General features: G+C 33.9%; 1 protein-coding gene across 2 annotated transcripts; it reads left to right on the plus strand.

Annotated features, from left to right (window-relative positions):
- The first annotated feature begins 258 nt into the window (after positions 1–258).
- LOC108983092 (casein kinase II subunit beta-2) lies at positions 259–4,811 on the plus strand. 2 transcript variants are annotated; one of them, XM_018954627.2, is made up of 5 exons: positions 259–792; positions 3,017–3,235; positions 3,586–3,695; positions 3,794–3,959; positions 4,280–4,811. In XM_018954627.2, exons 1-5 carry the CDS (start codon positions 585–587, stop codon positions 4,408–4,410), a joined length of 834 nt encoding a protein of 277 aa, XP_018810172.1. In that variant the 5' UTR covers positions 259–584; the 3' UTR covers positions 4,411–4,811. The 2 variants fall into 2 exon arrangements, with proteins under 2 accessions (XP_018810172.1, XP_018810173.1); XM_018954628.2 differs by having other exon boundaries at positions 293–792; positions 3,794–3,956; positions 4,280–4,786.
- The last annotated feature ends 8,488 nt before the right edge of the window (positions 4,812–13,299 follow it).

The following is a 13,299-nucleotide window of genomic DNA, read 5'->3' on the forward strand; positions in this document are numbered from 1 at the left end:
AATCATGAAATGTTAAAAATTAAAAATAATATTTATAGTAAATAAGTAAATATAAAATTTGTATAAAAAAATTTAATAATAAATATTATTTTTTTAAAAAATAATTACACCATATATACGTATTACTTAACATTATTCCTAAAACAAAATATCTCTGTATGCTTTGGGAGCGGCGACCGACACGTGGACAAATCACTACCTCAAGGTCCACATACGATGCGCCTCTAGTAGGACCTATGACGATACGACATGTGTCCAATGCCTCTCTACCAAATCACCGCAACGAGACGAGACGAAAGCAGTGCACAAAGCACAATTGCTTTCGGTGCCGATTTATCGGCAACCACCACACTCCGACACCTCTTCTTCTTCTTTAAATCTCTCTCTCTCTCTCTCCATCTCACGCTCCGAAATCCGACGAGATTTTCTGAAATAGAGCCTGCAAGCACAAAAGAAACCCTAATCTTCGATACCCCGATGGGCTTTTCTTTTTTTAATTAATTTAACGATATGTTGTTTTGGGTTAGAATAATATACTGAGAGAGATAGAGGAAGGAGGAGGTATTTGGGTGAAGAAAGGAGACATGTATCGAGAGAGGGGGCTGGGTAGCTCCAGGTCCGAGGTGGGACCCGCCGCCGATCGGAAGCACCGGATCAACGAGGCACTAGACAAGCAGCTTGAGCGTTCCTCGCCCTCCACTTCCCGCCCTATTGTCAATGGCAAGGATAAGTCCGTCTTCATGTCTAAGCCTCCACCCGATCAGACTCTCGCCAAGACCAACTTCTCTGATGGTCTGTCTCTCTCAATGCTTTGAATCTTTGTTTTGCGTATTTGTGTATGCATGTATCTTTGTATTGTAATATGGGTAGGTGCCTAGGTGGGATGGGTCTTAATATCGAAAATACTTTGGTAATCGTTGTTTCAAGGTTTAATAAAACGAAAAAAAAATCTTCAAGTTGGGTTGAATTAATGTTATCACTAGAGGTTAGGCATCTATGTTGAGTTTTTGTCTTGTAATTGAAAAGATTAAGTTTTGGATTCAAGGTTTAGTGGAACGAAAAAAAATCTACAAGCTTAATGGCTGTTGGATTGAATTAATGTTCTACTATAACCTATGTTAGCTCTTATATTATAAGAAGAAAAGAGTATTCTTTTAGTTAGAGGCTACTCATCCTCAGGGTGATGAAAAGGAGGTCTATGGTCCTTGAAGCTGAGCGCCTAATTTGTCAGTAAATTATTTTTTGGGTTATGAAGACAGTATCTATTACATATTCATTTGGATCCTTGTTACTGATGGTTTCTAAGAGATTTTTACATGTTTACATTGGTTTATTAAGATTTCTTGGAGGCTTTTCTTTCATCTTTATTAAGCGATCAACAAAAGAAATCTATATTTCTATCAAACTGCAAGTTTAATTTTAATATGATGTACTGGAGCATCATACCTATGAAGGTCACTTCTTGGGTAACTGAAGTTCAGTATATAGGCATTGAGATGGAAAGGTTACATCCTTGCATTTCCATGTTTTGTTACTAGGACAAACACGGGGCAAATATATGATTACATTGGCATTACTTGTAAAGTTCTTTAAGAATGGGACCGAGATTGGAGAGGATGCATTGATAAATTAAGCAAGTGTTACCTATCAAAAAATAAATAAATTAAGCAAGCGTTTTGATGTAAGATACCAGTATTGGCTTATGTGCATTTGTGTGCTGATGGTGCCGATAGTTGTGGTGATGGACAATATGATCTTAGAATGTATAAAATGACAGAATAATATAAGTGGTCAAGCCAATTTAGTTGTGGTTAGGGGTGTTTTTCTTGGCTTGGGATTAAGGATCAGTTGAGTCAAGTTTTATAGTGAAGTTGCAGTGGAACTCCATATATATATTTTTTTTGATAAGTAATAAGTAGTTGTATTGATAAAGATAGGCAGTGGAACTCCATATATATACTTCAAGAAGTTCCTAAATTTTATTCACTTTTTCAAGTTTTGCTAAGTGTCTCTCTCTCTGTCTCTCTCTCCCTCCCTCCCTCCCTCTCCCTCACACACACACACACACACACACACACACACACACCACACACACAGAAGAAAAAATATCACTTTAATATGATGGATCTTAACCATTTTATGTGTAGTTTAATGGGGACAAAGGTATTTTGTAAACATTCTCCATTCTATGTTGGTATTATGAGATAAGATTTCATTTAATGAAATATGCTAGATTGTAGCTAAACCATGTATAAAAGAGCCTTGTTAAATTTGGTGGTTATATTCAAGTAGAAGGTAGTGAGTCCAGCTCGGGTCCAGTTGCAACTGGAGCCATTGGATTTTTGCCACATGTCTCATATATCTTGTTATGGACACGTGGCAATAATTTAATGGTTCTAGTTACAACTGGAACTGCACCCAGGCTGGTCAACTGAGATAATAATACTTCTCAAAATGGCTTAGAGGAGGGTTTATATAGTATTCTATAGCTTCTAATATTGTGTATTTGAATATAGGATACCGATCCAAAAAAAATATTGTATATTTGAATATAGGATTGTTTCTTTATCATGTCAAATCCGTAAACTCTGCCTCAGTTATATGAAAGAGTGTTGCTTACACATTATGTCACTGTCGCTTCCCATCCTTGTTTGAAGTCAACTATATTTTTATTTATTTTTTGGAGTTGCCCTCTTGGAAATTACTTCAGTGTCCTTTCAGCAAAATTTATTCTTGTGATTTATGTAATTCGTGCTACACTATTTTGGATTAGATTTTTGCAACTATGATTGGTTTTTGCACAATTTGCCCTTCATTTCTATTAAGTCTGGTAGTTCGTGAGAGAAATAACCATCTTGTTGTGTGTGTATATGCATATATACACACATTCATACTTGGTTACACTGTATACTGTGTTTTTTTATTGGTTTTGTAAGCTTTTTTCATCAAAAACTCATGATTGTAGGCTACCATTCTCGTCAATATTTGCTGATTTACATCTTATTGACATTTGTAGAGGAATCTGAAACAGACAGTGAAGAATCAGAAGTCAGTGGTTCTGATGGTGATGACACATCTTGGATATCATGGTTTTGCAATCTCCGAGGAAATGAATTTTTTTGTGAAGTAGATGATGATTATATACAAGATGACTTTAACCTTTGTGGGTTAAGCAGTCAAGTTCCTTATTACGATTATGCGCTTGATTTGATTTTGGATGTTGAATCTTCCCATGGTAAGCCTATATTCTTGCTTTTAGAATTTGTTGTTCATGAGTGATATCTTGGAGTAATGATGATCTCATGATGTTGAAATTATGCACTTTAATGCTTGTACTTTGTTGGGAGCAGTTTTCGTGTTAAGAAAATAAATTAAAAGAAGAGCAGTCACAAAACAATACTATCGTGAAAATTGCTCTTTTTTTCGTGACTGCTCTTCCTGTATAATTAAATTTCTTCTTCTCCTTTTTTCCTGTCTTTTTATTTCCTGATAGTTAAAATTATATGGTGACATGTGCATAGCCACAGTCATTCATTCAGTTCCCAATTTTGAATAATTGCTCTTTCACTTGGTTGGAATCTACAGGTGATATGTTTACAGAGGAACAGAATGAGTTGGTTGAATCAGCAGCTGAGATGCTTTATGGTCTGATTCATGCCAGATATATATTGACAAGCAAAGGAATGGCTGCTATGGTGAGATTTAATTCTTGGTATTCTATTTGACATTTCATGCATCCATGTCTGTAAAATTTGGGCTCTGGCTAGAATCACACTTTTGGAACTTTTTGTAGTTAGAAAAGTACAAGAACTATGACTTTGGGAGATGCCCAAGAGTTTACTGCTGCGGACAACCTTGCCTTCCAGTCGGTCAATCAGACATTCCTCGGTCAAGCACGGTAAAGATACACTGCCCCAGATGTGAAGATATCTACTACCCTAGATCCAAGTATCAAGGTAGTATCCTTTATATACGGTTGAATCTATACTTTCCACTGCTTACTGCATATATCCAGGTGGTTTCAACATATGCTTCCCTCCACCCCCCACCCCTTTCAACTCGTTTTTTTTTTGGTCTTGCACTTTGCACTTATGTGTTGTCTATTAGTCGCCTAGTGTTGTTATAATCACCTGGTGTTGTTATTTTTTTATTTATTACAATTATTGTTTAAAAAAAAAACATCAATAACACAATATTGTGGAGGTCCAATTCGTTTTTGGTGACCCAATATCGTCCCCTGGATTTGCAATATTTCCTAAGTTTCTTTAACTCTTTCTAGACATTGATGGAGCCTATTTCGGAACCACATTTCCTCACCTCTTCTTGATGACATACGGGCACCTCAAGCCTCAGAAGGCATCACAAAGCTATGTTCCAAGAGTCTTTGGGTTCAAGCTTCACAAGCCATGATGCTGGAACTCCAAGCTTCCATTGGGCTGAGAAGTGGTATTGCTCAGCTTCTGTATGGAGTTGAGAATCGGTGGACTTCACAGGTCTCCCAAATTGATCACAACCGAAGCTTCATTGTTTTTCTATGTTTTAGGGAAAACTGTAAAGCTATTGCCAACCATGCAAAGCGAGTATTTTTTTCAATTTAGCTGCTTATCGGTGATCTTCTCCAATACTTTGTACTTTTCGGTAGTGTAGATACTGAAAATGGCTTTGTAGTTGGATTATTTCATCTTTGGTTTTTCTACTTCTTTTAGCTTAGCAGTGTGATTGTTGGTAGTTAAAAAAACTGTCCACTTATTTCCTTGATCCTCTCCAATGAACAGATTTTTATCAATTCTACATCATTTTTGTTTTTGAAATCAATTATTTTAATTTTTAATCTTTTTCTTTGTTATAATTCTATTACCATGTGAATATGGTATATTTTATGTGGGTGATGTAGTTCTCTTTTCTTTTGTTTTTAGTGTTGCTGTCCAAACATTCTGCTTGTCAATCCCATGTACAGGAGGGAAAAACAAGACAGGACAAGGACTAGAATTGTGCTCAAAATACATAAAACTATGTATGTATGTATGTATGTATGTCATTCCCAATTCTTCCCCATATTTATAAACTACTAGCTTTCCACTAGGAGTCTCAGGAGGTGCCACTCTGTATCCCTCGCAACAAAGGGAGGAGAAATGTTGGGCTTGCAGAAAAATCATACACCTCTGTATCTTGATGTTTTTATTGTCGAGATTAGATAGGACTTTGATGCATGAAATCATATGAATTTTGGGCCAAAAAGAGATTTCCTATAAATAAATTGCTTTATTGATCTGAGCCTTCTCAAATTCCAACCTGAGTCTTGAGGCCAATTAAGCCAACTTCTCCAATATGATTCCTTTGCACTCTTCACAAACACACCCTATACATACTCTCTTTTCAACTTTTTTTATACTTATTTTACAACTCATTTTAAACCTATCAATATAATTGTGTCACTTCATTAAAAAATAGTTTTGATTTTACTTGTAAGTTTATCATTTTCTTTCGTCCAAATGAGGCAAATCTTCACTTGCAAAGGCTTCTTTTTTTCTTTTTCTTTTTTTAACTTTTTTTTATCCCTTTTTTATTACTACAATGAACAGTAAAAGGTGGTAGGTCCTTTTCGAAAGGGGAAGGATGCCCTTTGCACCATATTCTTGGTGCCATTTGTTTTCTCCCCTTTGGGGAGTAATTTGGTTCCACTTTTCTCTCCTTCGGAAGAAATGACACCATATTCTTGGTGTCATTTTTATGACCCCTTTTTAGACAAAAAAAAAAAAAAATGTTGCCTGTAAAGGGCTGCCCATTTATTTTTTTAAGCGCAAGTGTCTCTTTCCTCGATCCACGAATTATTGTTTGTTTGTTTTCACATATGAGTTAAGTTAAAATTAAAATTAAAAATTGAATAAAATATTATTAGAATATATATTTTTTAATATTATTTTTGTTTTTGAGATTTGATAAAGTTAAACTGTTTATTTTATTTTGTATAAAAATTTTAAAAAATTATAATGATTAAATAAGATGAGATGAATTGAGAGAAGTTACGAAAACAAACCGGACCTTAATGATTAAACTTTGTCTTTCCCCATTATGGCATTTGGCAAGGCTGGGATTGCCCATGAAAAGCTTTACAGTGTTTTCTCTTTCCCGTTGTTCTAATTTCTTGGGGGAGAAAAAAAAACTGAAACGATTTCTTATCTCTTCTTGCACAGAAATTCCCTAATTCTCTGCTTGAAATGATGTATCCACCTCTCTTTAAATTCATATAAGGAATTAGAAATAATCAGTATTTATTATATATAGGTTTGTGAGATTCTAATATTGTCTTGTCTAGCCAGAATAAAATTCTCCTCTTGCAGTCAATAATTACCAAGAAAATTGCATATTTGTGGGTTCTATAAATATAGAGTGTCATGAGTTCATGTGATCTGTTAGATCTACTTTATGATAATAATAACTTTGTAAGTTTATTTTTATATAATCTCTTTGTGATGAAAATATTTATCATAAATATACAATGCATCCTCTTTACCATCTAGCTCCCCTCTACCTCTACCTCTAACATGTGATTCAGGGGGAAGAACTAGACATTTGTGGATTAAAGTGATTCTAATATGAAAGATACTCTAGCCATAAAGAGATTATACATATATAATTATATAAATTGACGTGATTTGATGTGATTTGTCAGATTATAAAATTATGTTTATTGTAAAATAAATTTAACGGATTAGATGAAGTCTCTTTAATTTGTGAGATTATTTTTATATAATTTTTTTTATAAATATAACACTGCTCTTCTAATATTTTGACGAAAACTATGTGAAGTGTTTCAGGGTGAGGAGCTGGCCCAGGTCCCATAATCTTGGGCCCTCTGCTCTTTCAGACAGGAAGAATCTGTAACTTGAGCCTATCCCAAGAAAGCCTCAAAATGGGCAACCTTAGATTAATAAAATAAAAAATAAATAGGACCAAGTGTACTTCGGGTCAGAATGGATTTGGATTTCTGACAAGGATTTAGCCCATTTATATGTGTATGTATGTATGTATCTTCAACATCAAATAAATGGAGATGCTCTTTTGTCCCTTTATGGGGCAGAATCTGTCCAATTTGAATTGAATTTACCTACTTGTTTGAGCCTGTCCCTGTCCCTGTCCCTGTCCCTTTCAGCCAAATCTATAATGGTAAAATAAATTGTGCTTGGCCTGGAATAGGATAAAGATATCGTGCTGTGCTTTCTGCTTAGTTCGATCTGGTCCCATATTGATTCAGTGCCTTTTATTGAGAGAATGGTTTAGATTTGCACTAATCCTAAATGCATTGCGCTCACCCTACTCTGCCTGTACATGTAATCTTGAATCCTCTGGGTTTCTAATCCACACAGAGAGAATGAATTTGGTAAAGAAAAAAGATATTTATAGTTTTAAAGTGTGTAAGTTTCGCACATTCTAAAATGAATAAATTTGAGATTCACATAAAAAAAAAAATATTATTTTAATAATAGATCTCAATTTTTATCAAATGAAATATACGAGATTTGCACATTTTAAAATTATCTATAATATCATTTTTTAGTGATGGATTCTACTTTTTTTTATTAAAAAAAATATGAGATTTATATATTTTAAAATTATATCTAATATTATTCTTTAAAAATAAAGAAAACGATTAAATAAATAGATATTAACATCCATAATAAACTATCATGTAATAAAACCAATCAATACACTTTTTTGGCTGTTTGATCTACTCGTTCTTGATATCCTTCTATATAAGCCATAATGGAAGAATTAAGGAAGAGATAGGAGAAGGATGAGAAAAATGTGGTTGGAATTAATTTAGAAATCCATAATAAATTATTAGACTGACCCATATAGGACAATCATCTTGTTATAATCATGATCATACACATGAACCCCAATCATTTTCATGCGTCAACGTCATGGACTCTCAAAATTGCATTCAATATCTGGGCTCCGTGACATGCGTTAATTGTTTTTGGTGCACGCCACGTCCGTTTTGGAAATATTGTTTGTCTTTCGAGGGTGGGGCTATTCTGTCGCTTTATTTTTTCTGTTGACCGTACTGTTTAGTTATTTTTTTAATATATTTAAATATTTAAAAAAATATATCAATATATTTAAAATTATTTTTTTAATTATTAAATAATTAAAAAAAAAATCAAACGATCAATTTAAACGGTTCAAAATAAGAGGTAGAGCAGTGTTTTACTTTAAATATATAGATGTTTAGATTCCTGGACATACAAAAACCAAGTAGAAAGTGGGTATTATTAGGTATCAAACAGGAAGAGCCCATTTCTGTCAATCTATATTCGTGTGTTAATGGACAGTACTACTGTCACAAGAGAGTAATTTTGTTTTTTTATTTTCTATTTCTTGAAAGCGAAACTAATAAGACATTAAACAAGAAAAATTGTATTTTTTAAAGGATGAAGTGACTTAAGAGTGAGGAAGATGATAAGGACAAAGGATGGGGATCCTTGATCATGCAAGGCCTTGAATAAGGAAAGGCAAAATTTGGATAAGAACAAAATAAAGACACCCAATTTGCACATATATATATATATATATATTTATATGATCAGCCGGCTGCCTACGTACCTCTCATATATGGCATAAATATTTCAGCTATAAGCTCCAAGTAACAAAAACAACGATAGATAGAGGAAATATCGGTTACATTTTTCCAATCTTTTTTGAAGTCTTGATCATCAAAATAGATGGATTAATGCCCAATCTGCGCCACCCAAGGGTGACCATTGTGTGCCACCGCAGTGGCAACAAGGTGGCTTTTGGGTGGTTTGGTTTAAGTTGCCTAAAGTTGGCTTGCTGGACTATTTGTTCAGGCTGGATATACTTATGAAGCAACTTAATAAGCTGAGCTTGAGATATTCCGTTGAGTTCTCTAACATTGGTATTAGACCATGTTTTTAGTTGTTCTCAATTTACCAAAAACTCTATGTGGAGGTGCAACGCGCACTTTAGCGACGCTGCGCACACCAAAGAGGTGGTGTGGCATCACCTAGTTTCTTGACAAAGCTTTGTCTCAGTAGTTGAGGGATGCAGGTACGACTGAGGCTGCTTGTGACGGCAGTAGCTGCCTTCTTGCGAAGATGCATTATTCACATAAATAGTGCCCTAGTTGACGGTAGAAGATGACTCAAAAGTCATCTGGGCTTGGGCCATTCGGCCCATTTTATTTAAAAAAAATAACTCATCTGGGCTTGGTTAATTTTCATGGCCCAACACTAAAGAAGCCCATGTTTTTTTAATACAAAATAAAACACCAAAATGGCACACCTGGATTTTGAACCCAAGACCACCTAATAAAATCAAAGGACAAGGTGCACCACTAGGCTACAAGTTTCTTTTGGTTTAAGTAGGGATTATAAATATACTTATTATACATTTGTTTTATAAATAATAATAAAAATAAAGAATTTTCTTTTGCATGATTTGTATGCTTAGATACATGCATGCTGTTTTTTATTATTCAATAATGTTATATTATATGGGATCTTTTATTTAATATTTTAGATTAAATATCATTACATGTATGTGTGAATTGAACTGGATATATGCTTAGATACATGTTGTTTTTTATTATTATTCCATAATGTTATTTTACATGTGATATTTTATTTAATTTTTTAGATTAAATATGATTACATGTATATGTAAATTGAACATGTGGATATATACTTATTTTATCAATTATGTATGTTAGGCTTGAATGTTTAGATATTAGTCTTTATTTTTTTTAGTAATAAAATAGAAAATTTCTACTGAGTAGTCTTAGTTAATATTGTCAGTATGAATGATATGCTAAAAGAATTGTAATGACCCCAATAAGAATTGTAAATGCACTGTATAACCAAAAGATTACGGTGACCCCAGTAAGAACTATAAATGCACTAATGGAAGAAAAAAAAATGGACTGTAATGATCTTAAAAAAACCATCTTTGTAGACTAATCCAACATGTTACTGTAGTCTGAGTAGCAGTTCTTGTAGACTAACCCAAAATGTTACTACGGTTTTAGTAGGTTCTATCTTTACATGTGATTAGGGCTAGATGATTACTTAAGATAGTGGGAATATGGTTGAGACTCGGAAGAATATGAGTGAGGTAGAATACATTTTAGGAGTTAAGATCTACAGAGATCGATCAAATAAACTTTTGTTTTTGTTCCAACAGACTTACATAAAGAAAGTTTTCAAACGCTTCCTAATGAGTGAATGTAAACCCATTGACACCCCTATTGCTAGAGGCGAGATCTTGTCCAAAGAGATGTGTCCTAAAATTAAAAAAGAAATAGAAAAGATGGCTCGTGTCCCTTATGCTAATGTTGTGGGCAACCTGATGTACGCAATGATGTGTACTAGGCCAGGCATATGCTATGCAGTTAACTCTAGACTAGCTCACTGGAAAGCAGTCAAGAGAATTCTGAGATATTTCAAGGGAACTATAGACTATGTGTTGAGCTATCAAGGTTCGGATTTGCAACTAAGAGGTTACAGCGATGCTAATTGGGAAAGTGACCTAGATGAGAGCAAATCAACTATTGGGTATGTCTTTCTGCTCAACAATGGTGCCATTACATGGAGAAGTAAGAAACAATGTTGTATAACCTTACCATCATAGAGACAGAATACATAACTTGTTTAACAGCAGTTCAAGAAGCTGTTTAGTTACAGAGCTTCCTCAAGTATTTAGACATTGGCATGGATACTTTAGATCCAATGATGATATTCTACGATAGCATGTCAGCTCTCTCATATATTAAGGACTCAAAGTATCATGGAAGAACTAAACATATATATATATATAAGATATCACTACATAAGAGATATAATAGCGCAAAAGGAAGTGATCTTGAAACACTTTTCTACGAGTCACATGGTTGCTGATCCCCTGACAAAGCCTATAACAAGAACTATTTTTGTGGCTCATGTTAGGAATCTAGGACTGCGTAGATTGTGAATGTAATTTGTGTTTCAGTTGACATTGAGATGCAAAATTTCCTTGAATATTAATGCAACATGATTTTATTCAATTATTGTCTTTATTGTATTGTTTTCAGGATACATTCACAAGTTACGTCAACTGGTTTAGATCGACTCACTCACACGAGCGATTTCTTTTGGTGCTTGAATAGCGAGTGGAGATGAGACATTGTGTCGTTAGGTACTTATCCAATGAGATAAATTGGTTGATACAAATATATGTCGCCTTAGTGGGAGTTAAGATGAGGTCTATTGTATTGAGAGGACCTTGCATGGATACCTCATAATCCATTTAGCATGTGGTTAGCCAGATGTGATATCCTCTTTGACGCATTGGAGGCAAATAAATGGAGGAAGTCGGGTTAGATGCTTAAGTAGCAGTTAGACTAAGATCAATACGATGATGATATAAACATATGTTGTTTGAATAAGAGAAATCCACCGTAGCATATATTTCATATTACATGTGCTTATTTAACCAAATGAGTAAGTGTGTAAATGATTCACTTCTTTCTCATTATGTGAGTCTCATATTTTAACAAGTGTCATTTATTTACATTTATTATGTCATAAGATGAATGTTGTGACACCTGCTACTTTGACATGTTGTTTATGACCAGGATTGATACGGTCTAAAAAGGCATTACTGAGAAAGAAGGTCGACCAAAGTTGAATGACATGAGAGCAAATGGAAGACTATTCGACATCGTATTTTCGATGGCGTTTGCCGACGTCGAACTATGACGCTACACATTGGTAACGATTAAGATTGTGAACACATCGAAATGATTTGGAGGTAGTTATGCATTACTATGAGTTTTTAACTCAGGAGGATTTTGAAAATACTTGATATAATGCGATCGAATGAGTCTAGGACATGACAAGACACTTTAGAGATATTGCTATGTTGGTCTTTTTTAGGAGAGATTTGGTATAGTGCTCCCACTTTTCTTTTTACAAGTGTGCTTGGTGGTCGCACAATCTATTTGCTTGTATGAACAAAATTGAGAACGTTATAAAGATGCAGGTATATGGTCATGCCCACTGTGTGTGAATGAGAGATGTAAGATGGAGGAACGCCCACATGGGCAAACCCCTCCTATGCCATAACGGCATGTAATGCATGGCTTAATGACCATGTGTTACATGCTTAAGAATTAAAGTGACAAGCGACCACTTTATTGTATGGCTTAAAGGTTGGCTTTCCTTTAAGGCCAGTCGTATAAGATGCATAGGGAGGGTTATATATAGCCCCCCCTCAAATGGTTCTCAGATAATTTCACAAAAAGTATAAAATCTCTCTTTTTGTTCTCTCTTGTAAAAGTACTATGTGGATTTGTTGAGTATTACTCTAATTTGTTCTACGTAGTATACTTCATCACCAAGAGGAGACACTTGAGGCTTGCTGGATTATTTGTTCAGGTTAGATAAACTTGTGGAGCAACTCAATAAGTTGTGCTTGAGGTATTTCGCTGAGTTCTCTAACAGTATGTATAGCCTCTAATTTCTCATTTCAATACTCTCTCAAACTAACGGGACACTAAAATATGACCCTAGAATATGCTCTGATACCATATAACATCTCTTCTGTAAATATTTCGTTAGGACTCGAACCCAAAACCAATATTTTTTAACATTGAAAATCATAAATTATTTCCAAATACTTAAACTAATAGGCTGTTTTTTTAGTGGAATAAGATATGACACCTTAGTACATTAACGAGAAAAGTATTTGGTTTATTATTGGGCAGTCTACACTTTTGACTAATTCAATGACCCCCTATGTTCATGAGCTCTATCATTAATATACATCTTATCTTAATCATTCCTTTTATTGTTCGAATATCCCTTTTTATTATAGTCAATATATCCAATCAAGTAGATGAGATCCTTTACAAAACAAAAACAAATAAATCCGATCAAGTTGATAATCCAAATACATCCAAAGGTGGATTTGAAGTTGTAAAAATATAATCATTCGCGTGAAATCTTGGAAATTAAGATATGATAAATTAATAATTATATAATAAATAAATAGTCAAAATATTTTATTTATATATCAAGTATACCACTAATTTGAAAGTCTCTCAAATCATTGTGTAAAAATATTTATATTTTTAAGACACAATAAAAACCTTCATCACTCTTTCTCGTTTGGTTACACAGATGAGATGAAATAAAAATTAAAAATTAAATAAAATATTATTAGAATATAATTTTTATTTTAAAATTTAAAAAAATTGAATTATTTATTATATTTTTAGTAAATTGGGTAGTCTTTGTCTAC

Source organism: Juglans regia, chromosome 9 (genome assembly GCF_001411555.2).
Source record: "Juglans regia cultivar Chandler chromosome 9, Walnut 2.0, whole genome shotgun sequence".
Taxonomy (NCBI): domain Eukaryota; kingdom Viridiplantae; phylum Streptophyta; class Magnoliopsida; order Fagales; family Juglandaceae; genus Juglans; species Juglans regia.